This window comes from Filicampus tigris, chromosome 12, assembly GCF_054856515.1.
Source record: "Filicampus tigris isolate MCC_2025a chromosome 12, RoL_Ftig_1.0, whole genome shotgun sequence".
NCBI classification, from domain to species: domain Eukaryota; kingdom Metazoa; phylum Chordata; class Actinopteri; order Syngnathiformes; family Syngnathidae; genus Filicampus; species Filicampus tigris.
This window is the reverse complement of record NC_141228.1, coordinates 2,330,351-2,350,243: the sequence shown is the minus strand read 5'-3', so window position 1 is coordinate 2,350,243 and position 19,893 is coordinate 2,330,351. Positions and strand designations below refer to the sequence as shown.

Below are 19,893 nucleotides of genomic sequence, written 5' to 3'. Positions count from 1 at the left end.
CCTCTGTAATTGGAGCACACCCTCCGGTCCCCCTTCTTAAAAAGGGGGACCACCACCCCGGTCTGCCAATCCATAGGCACTGTCCCCGATGTCCACGGGATGTTGTAGAGACGTGTCAACCATGACAGCCCCTCAACATCCAGAGCCTTTATGAACTCCGGGCGGATCTTATCCACCCCCGGGGCTTTGCCACCGAGGAGCTTTTTGACTACCTCGGTTACTTCAACCCCAGAGATAGGAGAGCCCACCTCAGAGTCTCCAGGCTCTGCTTCCTCAGTGGAAGGCGTGTCGGTGGAATTGAGGAGGTCTTCGAAGTACTCTCCCCACCGACCCACAACGTCCCGAGTTGAGGTCAGCAGCACCCCATCTCCACTATAAACAGTGTTAATGGTGCACTGCTTCCCCCTCCTGAGACGTCGGATGGTGGACCAGAATGTCCTCGAAGCCGTCCGGAAGTTATTTTCCATGGCCTCCCCGAACTCCTCCCACACCCGGGTTTTTGCCTCAGCAACCGCCAGAGCTGCATTCCGCTTGGCCAGCCGGTACCCGTCAGCTGCCTCCGGGGTCCCGCAGGCCAAAAAGGCCTGATAGGACTCCTTCTTCAGCTGGACAGCATCCCTTACCGCTGGTGATCACCAGCGGGTTCGGGGATTGCCGCCATGACAGGCACCGACCACCTTGCGGCCACAGCTCCGATCGGCCGCCTCAACAATGGAGGCACGAAACATGGTCCACTCGGACTCGATGTCCCCCGCCTCCCCCGGGACGTGGGAAAAGTTCTGCCGGAGGTGGGAGTTGAAACTCCTTCTGACAGGGGATTCTGCCAGACGTTCCCAGCAAACCCTCACTATACGTTTGGATCTGCCAGGTCGGACCGGCATCTTCCCCCACCATCGGAGCCAACTCACCACCAGATGGTGATCAGTTGACAGCTCCGCCCCTCTCTTCACCCGAGTGTCCAAAACATGCGGCCGCAAGTCCGATGATACGACTACAAAGTCGATCATTGAACTGCGGCCTAAGGTATCCTGGTGCCAAGTGCACATATGGACACCCTTATGCTTGAACATGGTGTTCGTTATGGACAATCCGTGATGAGCACAGAAGTCCAGTAACCGAACACCGCTCGGGTTCAGATCGGGGGGGCCGTTCCTCCCAATCACACCTCTCCAGGTCTCACTGTCATTGCCCACGTGAGCATTGAAGTCCCCCAGCAGAACGATGGAGTCCCCAGGTGGAGCGCCCTCCAGCACACCCTCCAAGGACTCCAAAAAGGGTGGGTACTCTGCGCTGCCGTTTGGTGCATAAGCACAAACAACAGTCAGGACCCGTCCCCCCCACCCTCAGGCAGAGGGAGGCTACCCTCTCGTCCACCGGGGTAAACCCCAATGTACAGGCGCCAAGCCGGGGGGCAATAAGTATGCCCACACCTGCTCGGCGCCTCTCACCCTGGGCAACTCCAGAGTGGAAGAGTGTCCAACCCCTCTCGAGAGGACTGGGACCAGAACCCAAGCTGTGCGTGGAGGTGAGCCCGACTATATCTAATCGGAACCTCTCAGCCTCACACACCAGCTCAGGCTCCTTCCCTGCCAGAGAGGTGACATTCCATGTCCCAAGAGCTAGTTTTTGCTGCCGGGGATCGGACCGCCAAGGTCCCCGTCTCCCGCCGCCGCCCAGCTCACACGGCACCCGACCCCTTTGGCCCCTCCCACCAGTGGTGAGCCCATGGGAAGGGGGACCCACGTGTCCTTTTCGGGCTGAGCCCGGCCGGGCCCCATGGGTGCAGGCCCGGCCACCAGGCGCTCGCCATCGAGCCCCACCTCCAGGCCTGGCTCCAGAAGGGGGCCCCGGTGACCCGCGTCCGGGCGAGGGAAAACGTGGTCCGTTAATTTTACTCATCATAAGGGGTCATTTTGAGCCGTGCTTAGTCTGGTCCCTCACCTAGGACGTAGCTCCTAGGATCATTGGGGTGCGCAAACCCCTCCATTCCTTAGTGTTAACCAATCAGCTCCCTCCTACCTTTTGTGTCTTTCCCAGGTGTTTCTCGTTGTCTCGTGAGTATGTCTGTATTTAGTTCCCTGCTTTCGTTTCAGTTCTTGTCGGGTCATTGTCGTTGTCGTCGTTTGTTGTGGTGGTGTCAATATCTGTTCGTTACCTGTCGTCCAGTCAAGTCTAGTCAAGTCTCTTTGCCACACCAAGACACTTTTGTTACCAAGCCTCATCACCACTCCCAGCCAAGCCTCATCACCACGCTAGGTCAAGCCTCTTCACCAAGCCTAGCCAACCCTCTTCACCACGCCAAGTATCAGTATTTGGTCACCTGTATTTCCTGACACCTCATCCCTATTCAATAAAATCTCCTAAACTGTCCTCCTGCCTCACCCTCTCGCATCTGGGTCCTCCCCGTCTTTACATCATGCCGCACTATGACACACTTTAATTAGTACGTAATTCATTTTTCTTTGACTCTTTAGTGAGGTTTAGTCCAAGAATGCCTAGCTTCCACACGGATGCCTGAGGGGAAGACCCCCCGCCCCCCCCCCCAAAAAACAAAAACAAAAACAAAAAAAAAACATTTAGAGGTTGATCAACATGCCAAAACAGACTGTGTTCAACCACGGAGGATCCACTTTACTAGTTTCATATTCTTATTTGTATTTTTTTTAAGTTTAATATGGACCACATGCTGCCTGCACAGAAGTCAGGCGGGTGTACCATTAGGTCATCGATGACTCGATTTCATTATTATTCTTATTTTGGTGATCAATAAAATACCACACAGGCAGACAGCAGACTACAGTATAAAGAATATGTAAAATTGCATTAATTCTATCCATCCTAGACAATATAATGCTGTGAACATATAGCATAAGTAGCCTAATAAAGATCACAGTTGTTGCATTCTTTGTGGCTGTTTAGAGAAAAAAACTGTCATCCTTATATGTAAACCACTGTAGACCGAGTATAATTGAAAAAGCAAGCAGAACAGTATAAACTGCAATCCAAAGCCATTTATTTTTTCTACTTCTCACCATAGTTTGTCCTGATAGCCAGAGTCACACCAATGAAAACATGAACATTTTAAAATGTCTGTTCTGGTTTCATAGTTTAGATCAGTGATTCCCAAGCAGTGTGCCATGAGAGATCATTAGGTGTGCTGAGGGGAATTACCCAGTGTCACTTATTTGGACAGTTTTTTTTGTATTTAATACCAGTACAAAAAACATATTTTTGTTAATGTATGTATAATAACAGGTAGAACAATTAAATGCTTTCCACTAGATGACAGAAGGTACATAATTAACCTGCATATCAACCTTTTGTGAATTTTTTGTAATATTTTTCGCATGTGAAATATGTGACTTGGCTCAGTAAATGTTGGGGAACATGGTTTAGATAGCTGCTGTGGGCAAAAGATAGCTTTTTACAAAACATGAAACATGAAAAAACAGTAATTGTTTACCTCTCGAATTTGGTCAGCAAGACTTATCAGCAATTTTGCGTAAATTACAGGGGCAGGACACACTCACCAGCTCACTGTGTATTTGCTGCTGTGTATAACAGCGTGTCTTTCTTGACAGCCAAGAATTCATCTCAGTTGGCAAGCAGCGAAGTACATTACAGCAAACTGACATTTTGATTAATGCACAGCAATGAAGAAATGAGAGTTTTGAAGAGAGGACATACATCTTAATGAGCTAGTCATTTTATTCCAACTTCTTGGCATATTGAGACATGTTATTGCATGAAAATGTTCGTTTGTCTCTATTTTCCAGTTAGTCATTCCTGTCTTCCAATGCATGCATGCAATATTCATTGGCTGGCACACAAACAAATGCCGTATCTCCAAGTTGTTAATGGACTTTTGTTAAAATGTCTGGGTTAGTTTAATTTCAATGCTCATTTTTTTCAGCAGTCATCAAGTTTTCCTCGTGATTTGACATGCATTAGTGTTTAAGAGTGCCTGAAGACCAGACAGAAAATGAGGGCCTCTTAGATGTTCTCATATGCTGCTAGCAACATAATAAATGTCTATATGTTCAGTTTTTTTTTTCTCTCCTTTCACTGTTGAGCTGAGAACCAACAGTGTCTGTGGATGGATGCATCAAGTTATTGAGGTAAATTACCCTGTCTACCAACTGTAAAGCCATCTACATAGAACAATGAACCATATTGACAGTGCAGAAAAGTTTTCAAGCTAACAACATTAATGTTAATGTATGAAAATGTGTCCAAAGTTTGAAGTTTGTGGGTTAAAATTCAAATCAAATTTGTTCCCTTGTCCTTATTAGGATTTTATACTGCTTGTCCTCATAGGGGTTGCGGAGCTGCTAGGCAGAGGGTGGGGCCAATGGGGAGATGGCCTGGGGCATCATCCACCTGGGGTGGGTGAGCCACAGCACCCCCTACCCCCAGTCGACAGAAATATATTTGTAGCATCCATTTCTTCAATCGACCCGTCAATGAAATATTTTCGGGGGATATCTGCCTCCAACCGTGTCGGAATGCATGTGTTGACGTTGCATCGATTTGCTATCGAGGGGGCATAATCTTCGAAAATGCTCTGTCCCACCACCTTTGACAAAACATTTTTCGAGGGCATCAAACAATTCTCTCTTCTGCATGATCAAAGTGCTACAAGAGGGCTATCTTCTTAGATTTGCCCCAGTTATCTACTGTGCTTTGCACACCACTGCCGCTGGGGCAATCTCAGCTAACTTTAAGCGAGTGGCAGGGAAAACCCAGACCCGTGACCATGGGCGGTCCATACGGGGCTGTACCTGCCCACCAAGATACTTGTGCCCCCCGCCCCCCATTTGAAGCATGGATTTCTAAAAATAATCTTTATTATTATTGTGTGAAGGCAAAGGCCTTTTCATATGTTATTCCTATAGTTTATTATTGTATGGAGGCCTTCGCCTTCACACATATGTTATTCCTACAGTTTATTATTATTATTCCACTCCACTTTTTTGGCGTGCGACTCCTTCCGCATTTTTCACCCGATTCAACTTCATTCAAGTTTCAAAACATTCAGAAAATCCATGCCTTCCGGGGAAGTATTTTTTTACATTCCCCAAATTTACTGTTACCCCAATATTTCCCATTTTTCACCCCCCCAAAAACCCATTCGTTTCCAATGGCACCAAATTCACAAGATTCAACTCATTCAATTCACATTGGAAAAGCTTTTCAACACACCTACAATTCCTACTTCCCAAAAATTCAACTTATTCACCCGTAGAAAAACCCACAAAATTCCATCATTCATTCCCATTGCCATATTCAACAATTCACATTTACATCATTCCAATTTGAAATTCACAACATTCATCTCATTCGACTCGTATTGGTCAAGCTTTTCAACACACCCCAAATTCCAATTTCCTACACATTCAAGTCATTCACCCTTAAAAAAAACACTAAAATTCAACTATTCACCATTCATTTCCATTGCCACATTCAACTTTTCACATTTACACCATTCCAATTTCCACAAATTCAAGTCATTCAACTCATTCAGCTCACATTCAACTTTTCAACAACCCCAAAATTCCTACTTCCCACACATTCAAGTCATTCACCCTTAAAAAAAGCCCACAAAAAAACCCCACAAAAATGCAACTATTCACCATTCATTTCCATTGGCACATTTAAGTTTTCACATTTACACCATTCCAAATTCTACAAATTCAAGTCATTCAACTCATTCAGCTCACATTCATCTTTTCAACATCCCCCAAATTCCTAATTCCCACACATCCAACTCATTCACCCTTAAAAACCCATAAAAATTCCACTATTCACCATTCATTCCCATTGGCAGATTTAACTTTTTGCATTTACAACATTCCAATTTCCACAAATTCAAGTCATTCAACTCATTCAGCTAAAATTCAGCTTTTCAACACCCCCAAAATTCCTACTTTCCACACAATTAACTCATTCACACTTAAAAAACCCACAAAAATTCAACTATTCACCATTCATTTCCATTGGCAGATTTACCTTTTCGCATTTACACCATTGCAATTTCCACAAATTCAAGTCATTCAACTCATTCATCTCAAATTCAGCTTTTCAACACCCCCAAAATTCCTACTTTCCACACATTCACACTTAAAAAACCCACAAAAATTCACCATTCATTTCCAGTGGACCAGTGTTTCCCCAATAAAGTGTTTCCACAAAATTCCATCATTCATTCCCATTGCCATATTCAACAATTCACATTTACATCATTCCAATTTGAAATTCACAACATTCATCTCATTCGACTCATATTGGTCAAGTTTTTCAACACACCCCAAATTCCTTTTTCCTCCACATTCAAGTCATTCACCCTTAAAAAAATCACAAAAATTCAACGATTCACCATTCATTTCCATTGGCAGATTTACCTTTTCACATTTACACCATTCCAATTTCCACAAATTCAAGTCATTTACACTTACAAAACCCACAAAAATTCACCATTCATTTCCAGTGGATCAGTGTTTCCCCAATATTTCTCATTTTTCACCCCCCAAAAAACCATTCATTTCCAATGGCACTTTCAACATTTCCCCATTTCCACCATTCCAATTTCAAATTCACAAAATTCAACTCACATTGGAAAAGCTTTTCAACACACCTACAATCCCTTTTTTCCAAAAATTCTACTTATTCACCCATAGAAAAACCCACAAAATTCCACCATTCATTCCCATTGCCATATTCAACAATTCACATTTACATCATTCCAATTTGAAATTCACAACATTCATCTCATTCGACTCATATTGGTCAAGATTTTCAACACACCCCAAATTCCTATTTCCTACACATTCAACTCATTCACCCTTAAAAAAATCACAAAAATTCAACGATTCACCATTCATTTCCATTGGCAGATTTACCTTTTCACATTTACACCATTCCAATTTCCACAAATTCAAGTCATTCAACTCATTCATCTCACATTCAGCTTTTCAACACCCCCAAAGTTCCTACTTTCCACACATTCAACTCATTCACACTTAAAAATCCCACAAAAATTCACCATTCATTTCCAGTGGACCAGTGTTATTGCCCCTTGGTCTCCCCAGTGCGGCAGCCATCTTGGGCAGGGACATTAGCTAGACTGGGGATACTCACCCTAAGGTCTCCCCAGTGCTGCGGCCATTTTGGGCAGGGACATTACTAGACTGGCGATACTCACCCCGAGGTCTCCCCTGTGTGGCAGCCATCTTGGGTATGTTGTTCAAAAGTATTTAGACACTCAGAATTTTCATCCTCATGTGTTCCTAATGAAGCGGCCATGTTGTTCAAAAGTATTGGGACACCCCGATTTTTCATCCCCAGGTGTCCCTAATGAAGCGGCCCTGTTGTTCAAAAGTATTGGGACACCCCGATTTTTCTTCCCCAGGTTCCTTCCTTCCCGATATTCCTTATTTCCTTCCTTCCTTGCTTCCTAATGTCCTTTCTTCCTCATTTCTTCGCCTCATCCTTTCGTTTCTACTATTTTGTATTCTTACTTTGTTTTCTTTCTTGCTGGTTTTCTATCTTGGTTCCTTGCTTCCTCTCTTCCTTTGATTCCATCATTCTTTGTTTTCCTTCTTTTTTCACCTGACTTCCTTCTTTCATTGTTTCCTTACTTTCTCTTTTCTTGTTTCCCTTCTGATTTTTTTCAAGGTCATTCAACTTCCTTCTCCATCATTCAACTTCATTCCAATGCATTCCACTGTTTCCATTCAGCTTCTTTCATCTTCGCACGCAATTTCTCCAGAAATTGCATTCTCTAGTTATTATTATTATTATTTAGCGCTGTCCAGATCCGATAACGTGATCGGAAATCGGGCTGATCACGTGATTTTCAGCTGATCTGGTACCTGGATAGATCGTTTTTTAAATTATTTTCTGAACATTTAAAAGGTCACAAAGCTCCAAAATAATCCAAATGTGCAAATATATTGCCAAATAGTACAATAGTGTGTTAGTTTTATATAACACAGTAGTGTGACTGTAACGGCAGAAATTCTGTTTTTACCATCAGCGTTTGTTCATCAATGTGGGTAGTGGAAGGTAGTTCTGACTCGTCCATAGCAGCACATCTCTTTATTCATGGCTTTGAATTTCATTCAATTACCGTACTCACTCAGACTCAAAGGACCTTTTTATCTTCTTGTATTGAAGGTTTTGTAATCCAACAAAGTGAGCAATGTCATTCAGTATAGCAGGTGGATAACATGCACTTAAACTACGAGCACGGTCAAAATCTGTTTTGCTTCCGTGACTACCAGCACAAACTGAATAATATGACAGGCTGCACAATGTAAGTTCAGTTGCACATGCGCAGTAAATCTTTACTCAGAATTGAAATACTACTTCAAAACATTGGCTCTCACATTTCCAGCCCCTAATTGGAAGACAAGCAGGCTTACAATTATTCAAAGAAATGAGAGCCAAATTAACTTGTAATAAATCACTATCACAACAGAAATACTAAATAACATTACAGTTAACGTTACAGCAGTGTAACTAAATTGTAACGTGTAACGTGCCCTTGTGCATCAGGAATGACACAAGCGACTCTTCCCAAAAACCAAGAGCCACGGGGCGCTGATTCAGCCATTATCATAACAATGTCTCCAGTAGACAGGTTTGTCTTGTGTTGCGTCCACTTTTGACATTCTTGTAGAAGTGGGAGGTACTCACGCACCCATCGCTTCCAGAATAAATCCGCTAGGTATTGAATTTGCTTCCATCTTCTGCGTGTATATGAGTCCTCTTTGTTGAACAAACCAGGTGGCATCACAGGCTGTTTCTTCATCAATAATAAGTGATTTGGAGTCAACGCTTTGAGGTCTGCGGGATCGTTGGTTGTTGCGAGCGGTCTGTCATTCAATATGTATTCCACTTCACACAGCAATGTCTGCAAACACTCATCGTTTATGGTTTGTTCCTTGAGCACAGATCTCATCACCTTTCTTATGGAACGGAGCTGTCTTTCCCAAACTCCCCCGTAATGGGAGGCGGCAGGTGGGTTAAAAACCCATTGAATTCCTCTTAGCATTAATGCGTCTTGGATCTTTGATTGATTCCATTGCTGAATAAACTCTCTTAGCTCACGTTCGGCAGCTACAAAGTTAGTCCCATTGTCTGAGCGCATAACTTCCACTTCTCCTCTTCTGGACAGGAAACGACGAATTGTGTTTAAACATGAGTCAGTGTCCAAAGAATGAGCAACCTCAATGTGCACCGCTCGCGTAGTGAGACAAGTGAAAAGAACGCCATACCTTTTCACATGCCTACAGCCGTTTCATGTCAAACGGACCGAAATAGTCCACCCCTACGTTTGAGAAAGGAGGTTTGTCAGGAACTATTCTGTCTGGAGGAAGGTTCGCCATCTTTTGCTGAAGAGCCTTGCCTTTTACCTTTCTGCAGACAGCGCATTTTGATAAAAGCCTCCTCACCATTGAGTTTGCTGAAGGTATCCAATACCTTTGTCGTAATTTTGAGAGCATGTAGTTTCAACCACAGTGTCCGATCTTTTCATGAGTGCCTCTCATGATCAATGTGGTGATGTGTGAGTCCTTTGGGATGATGAGTGGGTGCTTCATATGTTCTGGCATAGCAGGTGCACATAGACGTCCTCCAACCCTCAGAACTCTGTGCTGAATCACAGGGTCAAGCTTTATTAGATTAGCTTCTCTTTAGGTTGCTTCCTTTCAACAGCATGTTCATCTCTTCAGGAAACCATTGATTTGTCATTCGTTTGGCAGTTGGGCCCTGTCTGTACATTCCTCTTGGCTTCTCTGCAGTGCTGTAGCAGTGTGTTCTTTAATCTGAGAATCCAAGCGACGGCTCACCTCAACTCAACTCACCAGCTCGAATAGTGATTAATCAACTTGTTCACAGTTCCTGTGTTTTCAACGGCATGTGTGAGATGTACGTGTCTCATTTCGATATCGTCTTCTTCGTTTTTCATTCGGCAATTGGCTTTCTGATTCTCGTAGAAAAGCTGGACCATGAAACCAGCTCGGATTGGTCAGAAACTTGGTGGGGGTTAGTCCTCTGGACACACAATCGGATGGGTTTACTGTAGTGTTGACATATCTCCATTGGTGCAGCTTAGTAGCTTCTCTGATAGTAGCAACGCGGTTGGCTACAAAGGTCTTGAGACGGAGGGCTTCATTCTCTATATATTTCAACACTGTTGTGCTATCAGTCCAGAAAGTCGAGTCATGGAAATCCATTTGGGGGTCTCGTCTTAACATCTTGTCTGTGTTGACAGACACAACAGCTGCTGTCAATTCCATACATGGAATGGTGTTTGCTTTGTTGGGGCTACACGTGATCATGAATGGGCAGTGGACCCGTCCATCTTAGTTAGTTAATCTGAGGTAAAAATCTGTTCCGTAACCCGTAACTTCTCGGACGCATCAGAGAAATTATGAAATTGAGCTTTGATGATTGGCCCGAAGTCCACTGGTCGTACACATCTGGCTAATTTAATATCTAATAGTTGGTGAAGCTCTTGTAGCCACGTGTTCCACTTTTGTGATAGCTGTTCTGGAATTTCACTGTCCCACGAAAGCCCTTCCTTGCATAGCTGTTGCATGACCATCTTGGCTGGGACGATGACTGGAGCAATGAAATCAAGTGGATCGTAGACCGAGCTTGTGACTGAGAGGATTCCTCGTCTCGTGACAGGCTTGTCCTTTACATTGATTCTGAATTCGAACAAATCTGATTCGATGCACCACAACAGTCCTGGGGCTCTTTTCACAGGAAGATCATCGTGGTTCAGGTCCAGGTCTTTCAGTCCACTTGCTCTCTCGCTGTGTGGAACAGATGCAAGCAATTTACGACTATTACTTACGCTGTGAGGTCTTCTCTCAGGTCAATGTCTTGAGTTTCTGTGGCGACTGACTTAAACAGTCGTCTATGTAAAGGTTTTTTGAGGACTGTATCCACAACCTCGGGCTCAACTTGTCTCCGGTTCTCATGTGCTGTCCTTTGAAGAGCAAACGTGGCACAGCTCAGTGAAGAGGTTGTGCTGAAGAGGTGTACGGTACTTGTACTCGGCAACATCTTGAGTGAGGTCTCCTTCAGGCCACCACAGGGAGCGCATGAGATCGGTGTCTTCTTCAGGAACACACACTTGGTAGTATATCTTTTCAATGTCCGCCATCATGGCAATTGGTTCTTGTCTGAAGCGAGTTAAACTCCGACCGGCGTGTTCGTTAAGTTTGGTCCTTGTAGAAGCTCACTGTTCAATGAGACTCCTTGATAGCTGGCCGCATAGTCAAAAACCACGCGGAGCTTTTTCTTCTGCGGGTGGAGAACTCCATGGTGAGGAAGGTACCATACTCGGCCATCGTGGCGGCAAAGCTGTCTTTTTTAGAACTTTTACTGTGTAGCCGGCATTCATCATTTCGCTCATGAAGTTGGTGTACTCAGCGTGAAGTACAGGATTTTCTTTCATTTAGTATTGAGGTTGCATGCTCGTTACAAGTCAACACTTCGATTGTTTGGCATTTGAACGTTTGCCTTTTTCAGCGATCCATGCATGTGGCAAGCAGAGCCTGACACAAATTCCATAAAACGGTAATCCTCTTGTGACCTCTAACTTGTCGTCGCACTTCCACTTGGAAAAGTTGTGATTATATTTCTGAAGAAGCAGTTGTTCTATATTTTCATTGTCCACAGCAATCTGTTCACTGAATGTTCATTACTGTCTGCTGTGGTGTTGGTAGACTTCTCTAGTGGACCGTTTGGAATCCAACCAAGTTTCGTTTTGACTGCATATGGTCCGTTGGCTTGGCTATGGTTTACTTTCCATGTCTCCTGTAGCTTGTGTTCTTTTGTTCCAATAAGGAGTTCTACTTCGGCGTTAATATGGGGCATTTATGTGGAGACTGGGATGGGTCAATGAATGCATACACCTCCACAACTTTGTTGCTCTTTTTGTTAACTTTGACGGGTAGAATAGCGAGCGTGCCATCGTCTCCGGCCCCAGTGCAGGCGCTTGTTTCTTCGTGTTGGGGAGGCTCTGCACTTGCTCCATTTTCTTGATAGTTGGGAACATCTTATGAAGCAACTTCAGATGTCTTCTCCTTTCCTTTTAACTTGCTTTACAAAATGTAGCACACTGGAATGCTTCAGAGAACAGTGTTCACACGTAATTTTCTTCTTACACTCCTTAGAAAGGTGACCTTTCACCAAGCAGCCAAAACAGAAGCCGTTTTTCTTCAGAAATTCCATTCTTTCTTTATATGGTTTTTGTCTTAGTTTACGACACTCTTCCATGGTGTGGCCCTTCTCATAGAAGACACATGGCTTTGTGAAGGCCCGGTTGAAGGCTGATGTATCATTCTTTGACTTTGATGACTGGCGTTGTTCGTCATCAACTTGTTTGGTGTTGGTTGTAAAGCTGCTTCCCTTCTTTGTGTCCTTTTGTTTCGTAATCTTCTTAGAGTCCTTCTTTTCAGCTGCTGTGCTGTCCAGTTGTCCAAAAAAAGGATCCGACTTGATATTAGCAATTTGCTCGACGAAGTTCATTAAATCTGTAAACTTGGCTTGTGTACCACAGCGTTGTTGTATATTATATGCGTGGAAACTCCATTTTTCTCTCATTTAGAATGGTACTTTGGCGAGGACTGCCCTCATCGATTGTCCATTTCTTCCCTATAATCCACATCTTCCATAACGTTATGACAGCTCACCAGAAACACTGAGAAGTCAGTTAAAGCATTCACATCTTCTGTTTTTATCCCTGGCCACTTGCAAGCCTTGTTTATTAAAGCTCTGGCGATTTTCAGTGGGTCAACATACTTGTCATGAAGCAGCCTTACCGCCTTTTTGAGTTTTTTGAAAAAATATCAAGATTTTTTTTTTTTGCCCATATCGCCCACCCCTAGTTGTAAATAATTTTGAATAAATTTTATCCATCCATTATCTATACCGCCTATCCTCACAAGGGTCGCAGGCGTTCTGGAGCCTATCCCAGCTGTCATCGGGCAGTAGGCGGGGTACACCCTGAACTGGTTGGCAGCCAATCACAGGGCACACAGAGACAAACAAACAACCGCACTCGCAATCACACCTAGGGGCAAGTTAGAGCGTCCAATCAACCTACCATGCATATTTTTGGAATGTGGGAGGAAACCGGAGTACAAGTTTTATCCATCCATCCATTATCGATACCGCTTATCCTCACAAGGGTCGCGGGGCGTGCTGGAGCCTATTCCAGCTGTCTTCGGGCAGTAGGCGGGGGACACCCTGAATTGGTTGCCAGCCAATCGCAGGGCACACAGAGATCGAACCCACGACCTCTGAACTGAGAGGCGGACGTGCTTACCAGTCGACCACCGTGCCGCGAGTATAAGTTTTATTAAAATAAAATCAAATGTGTTGTTAAAATAAAAACTATGTGGCAACAGTGGCAATGACTTGACAATAGTTATAAATATATATATCTTATATAATAATTGTTTGTAATTTAATTTATTAGTTTAACATAATGTAATTAATTAAAAGATAACTGAATCATTGTGCAATCATTTTTGTTTCAGGTTTATGACCTGTGGTCCTTTGTTCAATAAACAAAGACAAACACGAACTCGTGTGCTTCTGATGAGCCGTTTCAGAGGGCATGAAATAAAATATCCGAACAGTCACTCTTTGAACGGATGGGCGGAGACGCCCGGTCCAGGGAGGGTTTCCATTGGTCAGACCAGGAGTCAGGACAAACATCTTTTTATTCTGTGATGGAGCAAGAGAAAGCATGTCATATTCACACAGGTAATGGAGCAACCTCCCCCCCATACAGAAGCTGTCTCTGTGTGTCTCATTAATAAATGCCCCCATTGGTACAACAGACAGAACCAACAAGCATATTTACAAAATGGTCAATGTAGATTGATAATGCACAGGAATAACACTTGAATTGTTTAAAAAGAATGTCGAGTTTTGAGAACGCTCACAAAATTAAAATAGCAAAATATAAAATAAAATATTTACTGGGCTACATATGACATGGCCAGGTACAAGTACCGGGACAAGAAAAAAAAGAGACCAGGCTTAGAGAACCGTGAGCGAGGAGCTTATTATATACCTGGTATGTTTTTACTTTCTTGAGTTTTTTTACAGCTGTCGAACTTCACCAAGACGGCAATATTTGTTTGCATTAGCTTTACACAACTAAAGCTACTTACTCCTCCAGCAGGACAGTCAAGCGACATGCTCACGTCACTCGCCGGTGTGCTGGCTCTGACGCTGTGTCTCATCACTTGTCCTACTTGTAGAACTCACGCTGTATCTCTTGATAGATGACAAGTCACGAGGTTTAAGTCTAAGTCAAGTCGAGTCACTTAGATACCAAGTCTCAAGTCAAGTGATTCCCAAGGTTTTAGCAAGCAAGTCGCAAGTCCTAAAAATAGCAACTCGAGTCTGACTCGACTCGAGTCAAGTCATGTGACTCGAGCCCCCATCTCTGGTAAATAGTACCTAATTAAAATACACATACACATGTGATTCTTGTTAATTTTGTGTTAAATTTAGAACGAATGACACAGCTACGGATACGGGTGACATTATTGAAAGAAGAATGTACCTTGTTGGTGAAAGAGTAGCAGCTTCCCTTTTTCCAAAGCTAGAGTGATGCTCTGATCTCCCTTTCCCTCAGCATGGAGCAGGATTCCACAATTCTTCAGAGTTTTCAAATTCAGAGAAATGGCCATTGGGCTCGATCGAGCTCTCAGCCTGTATAGCAAACTGCTGCTGCCATCAAAGTTTGCTACATCAGATGCTACAGAGTTCAAACAAAGAACAACAACAATACAATATTTTTGCCTTTTGGCATACAAAAAAGTATGGAAACACAGAAGATGATCATAAAAAAAATCCTTTGAATGCTCCTAAAAAAAAAATCCTAAATCATTGTACCTTTTACCTTGTACCTTGTACCTTTTACTGAAGGAGCAACAACAATACAATAATCTGTGTAGTCATGAATAAATAAATCATGATATTACCATTAAAGTAAAAAAAAAAAAGCCCTTTCAAATAAAATTTTATACTACATACCCAGTTGTTATTAGGGGTTAAAAAAATTCTTAGTCATTTTAAGTAGTAATTGGTAAACATGCAATGAAATAATCTACAATATCAAGTGTGGTAGTAATTCAAGACAGGGCTGCAGTATTCGAGTCTGGATGTCTCGGATTGTTGTCTCCACTTTGACTCGGACTCCTTGGCATTTGACTCGCAAAATGTTTTTAAGCGACTCGACCAAGTCCAACTACGTTTATATTCCTGAAAATTAATGCCTTCCTTTAAAAGAAACTTGAAAGGCAAACCACAAGACATTTAAAAACTCCTTTATTTGAAATGCCATCAGGGCTTTGAATAATAACGTTAGATCTGCCTGTTAAGGTACATGTCGCTGTTGTCCTGCATTTTACCTTCAAGGTGTTTTGTGTGTAAGTGTTTGTCCTGTTGTTTTTTAACTGTTTTCTTTCTGTATTTAGACAAAAGACACATTTCCACTTTGTGAACAATAAATGAAACTTAAATTAAAAAACAACAACATCGTTTTTCAGATTATCAAAATAGCCATCTGATTGGTTAACCTGACTGCGAGGGAATCGAGGACAGAAACCCTGCCGCAGCGACACATTTATGTATATTCATTAGCTTTGAGTTTGGCGGGATTTTGTAGCTCCCTCTCACTGCTCGGTGTAGTTTGCACCAGGGGGTGCTCAATGTGCTCGTCTCTCCCTGAGGTCGACCACAATTAATAAAGCAACATTGTGTTTGAAATTGTTTCTGCTGTTTATCTGCACATACGGTTATAAAGCAAAGGGTTCCATGCCCTCTAAGTTTGTTGAGCATAATAACATTTCTCTAATTTTGTGGCCATGAAAATAGTATTTTAGTCTTCAGGTTTACTCTTGATCTCGTCTGGACTTGGACTTAACTTGAACTCTGACCTTGTGGACTCTGACTGGAATTGGACTCTGACATTTGTGACTGACTTGACTTGGACCCTGACCTTTGTGACTCTGACGTGAACTCGGACCTTTGTGACTTGAACTTGACTTGGACTTGACGACTGCTCTGGTTCAAGACTGTAATTTATTGAAAATAAAAGGATATGATATGGTTACTGTAGCTGCCGTCAAAGGCAACTCTCATTTATTTCCTATATGTATTCATATTCATATTCATATGGTTTAAAAGAACAATAAATAAATACTTTAGTTCATGTTGAAATGTAAATAAGTTATAATTTTTTGGTAATTTATTTTGGGTTAAAACCATAATAAAAAGAGGGAACTTGTTTTTTTTTTCCATGTGTGTTCGCTGTTGTTGAGGGACACAGGTAGCTGATGGACCTATGGCAGTACACTCAAAAAAATCAACATGGGTGTCTGTTTTATCAACAAAATTGTGACATGTAGCTTCTGCTTTATTTATTCATGTTTAGTGCTTAAACATGTTTCAATCATGCAGTTTTAACCTGACAGGCAAAATTCTTAAAACGGCATGATTGCTTAATGTCAACACAACCCAATTGGCTTAAATAGGAAACCCATATGCAATACTGCTCCAGAGCAGTAGGTGGCAGTAACGTAAAACATACCCTCTTCATCAGCTAAGATTGCGTGCCTTTGTGTAAAGTTACATTACAGAAAGTTGTAAGACTCATATTTGACTCACGCAAATTGAAGCTCCGTGCATCCATCAAATTTAAACCAGCTATGGGGGAGAAACATATCAGTCAGCAAGTTCATTTTCACTTTTTATTCTCTGTGATGTTATGTTATTTTTGTTTTGTTAATTATTTTAGATGTATGACCACTAGTTTTAGCTTTAGTGTGTTATTGCCTTTTAGCTAGGCCTAAACTGCTCACAACTGTTAAAACACGGCGCGTGATATAGACCAGTGGGAGTACTGTACACTCATTGGCACGTTGGTAAATTAATAATTGAACAACAATTTGTTGCCTGTAAAATTCACAAGACTTGATCAGGGTGTTTGGCGAGAAAGGTGGCACTCAAGGAAGAAATATTAGGAGCATCTTGGTTCCCGTATCTCTGTTATGTCAAACCTATATATCTTTAAAAAAAAAGAGGTTAACATTTGAAAAGAAGAAATTTGATTACAACAAAATCCATCTCTGATAGATTACAGATTCAATTGATTAAATTACAGATTTGCACAAATCTAAAATTTGAAAAGTTTGGATTTAGTCTTTAAAGTGGAGGTCAACCCAAACATATTTTTTCCAAGAATATGTTCCCAGCTGGTCCACAAGTTGAAACACGGCATTCTGATTAATTTTGCGTTTATGGAATATAAATCAAGCAGTAAAATACACTCGTTTTTAGCCATTTCTGGGGGCGGCCAATTCTCTCAGTTCTCTGAATCTGAGCCGGGATTGGTCATTGTGAGCAGTTGTGATTTCATTTTCAGTCGACCGAAGACAAAATGGCCGCCCCCAGAAATGGCTAAAAACAAGTAGATTAACACTTATTCCACAAACGCAATATTCATCAGAATGCCCTGTTTCAACTAGTGGGCTTGCATAGAATATATTCTTGAAAAAAATATGTTTGCGTTGACTTCCGCTTTAAGTCATTCACCGCCAGACATTTTCAGACCCTATTTTACTCTAACGTTTGAAAAAAATATATAAATACATTCCCGTGATTGAATGGCTGGTCTGAGAAGACAAGTAAATGTCTCAATGGCAGTGAATGAGTTTAAATGTGAGACACTAGAGTGACTTATGTATGTGTTGTGATACCTACGCTCCTCATGATTTAAAATGTGTTTTTTAGGATTTTTTATGGTTTATTTTAGTTGTTGTGGAAAACTGACTGACACTGCTCAGACCAACATTGTTGATGTCAGAAGAGAGTGTATCCTCAACACCCTGTGCATGTACCTCAAGGAGACAAGCTGGTGAAAGAATACATGGTATGGGTATAGAATTACCTTTTGATCCTATGGCACTTGTCGTTCACAAAAAATTGTGCACTTCAAATATAATATTTAACTGAAATGTCAATGAATAATCTGTCACAGTAGTTATGTTCATATTTATTTAAAGAGATGAGTCATGAATATTTTTGTTCTTAGTGGATGCAGCTGTCGAAAGCAACCAGGCTGAAATTAAGGAGGTGGTCTTTGGAATTTATGACATTCAAAAAGATGGGGCAGTGTCTGAGGATAACCCAGATGATGTGGTTATCATCATAGATGCTGTCAATGTTCTGGATGAACTGGGGAATGTCCCATTTGCTGCTGTGATGCTGTTCGCTCTGGTCTATGCACTCAACCTAAGCTACCCTTCAGAGTTAAGACACAACATTGAAGTTCTGCAGATGATCATCATGGAGCTTGGTAGAAACAGACTCCCAAGAAAAGCTCAAACATTGAAAACCACGCTTTTACGCAAGTCATCCTGTGTGGAGTGACCAATAGACCTAAATTGAAGTATGATCAAGAAAACCTTATATGTAGTATCTTTTTTTTTGAGAACCTGACAGGGTTGAGGATATTATGTTTAAAAGAGCAAAAGGACTTATTTCACGTCAATTTAGTCTCACCGCAGTTGGTGTCAAGTTTGTAAGAGACCACAAAACGGACTTGAGTTTTAATAGAACTTTATTGCACAGAAAAGGCAAACAAAAAATAAGCCTCTCGACTCCATTAAAAAAAAAGTGCTTTTTTTTGTGCGAAACCTTAGTTTGCATCCAACATTCATTTACATTGTTCATAAAACAAACAAAAATATAACTCAGAATTGAGCCATTTTGGTAGTCCTGTCAGGTTCTCCATGATGACTAATCTTATAAGGAGAATGTGGAAAGCAGCAATGAGCAGCATTTGAACAACTAAACATGAGTGCTTGTATATGGATCACCTTTCCTTGAAAATAATTGGTTAAGTAGGCGGGGGACACCCTGATTTGATTGCCAGCCAATCGCAGACCCGTACTATTATTATAGAAGTTAATCTGACCAAAGGGAAAAATGAACAACATGAACATATGAAGTTGGAATCAAACATTGAAAATACGTACAAACAACACGAATACTTTATGTCCACTCAACACATTTGCGATTAGTTGGTTCAACAAAATTGTATCTCACTAGATGACAGCATTTTATTTAGATGGAAATTCTTTCCATAATTTTATTATGTTAACCCAACAACTTATTTTTTTCAGTGTAGCACGCGCTATACCAAGAAGACAAGGCAGGAGTTTGGCTTAGAAGATGTCATATTTCTGTTGAGATTTGTGTGGACTTTTTATTCCTTTTGAGTGACTGTGGCCAATGAGGTAAATGTGCTATTTTGCTTTCTTTCTAGTTTTTTTTTGTGTGAACCATCCTTATTTTGTGTGCTAATTGAGTTTTTTTATTGCTCTTTTTCTTAGTTCTGACGGTATTGTTCATGTGTTGTTTTAACATGTAAAGACATGTGGACAGCATTAAATGTCTGTTAAAACAAAAGAACAAAGTTGAGCCTTGCTTTGAACTCAAAAGGAGTAACAGTTACTGCTCTGTGATGACAAATCTAATTCAGCTAGAATCAGTCAGAAAATAATCCATACTCTTTGCTGGGAGTAATTTATGCATAAAACCGAATTTTAATCTGACAGGACAATTACCATAGTGACAGCCGTATATTTCTAGTCGAAGTCCAATCCTCCCATTCGAGTTCCATGCCAGAGGGATGAAACGGAGAAAGCGGGCTACCACTGTCCGTTCAAGTTTGTGCTGGACCACAGTGTCAGCATTGCTGTTGCCTGAAAGAGCCTGGAAAAAAGCATGTATTTTTAAGTCAAATGGTCCACATTTCACAAAATGTCAACCATGGATCTGTATACCGGT

General features: G+C 41.9%; 1 protein-coding gene across 1 annotated transcript in view; it reads right to left on the bottom strand.

Moving 5' to 3' along the window:
* Window positions 1-19,893, bottom strand: part of LOC147138044 (contactin-associated protein-like 4) — a 173,975-nt gene that overhangs the window by 84,681 nt on the left and 69,401 nt on the right. Inside the window, 2 exon segments of the mRNA XM_086047238.1 lie at window positions 14,600-14,794; window positions 19,671-19,818. Of these exon segments, the coding sequence (XP_085903364.1) occupies window positions 14,600-14,794; window positions 19,671-19,818 (343 nt within the window).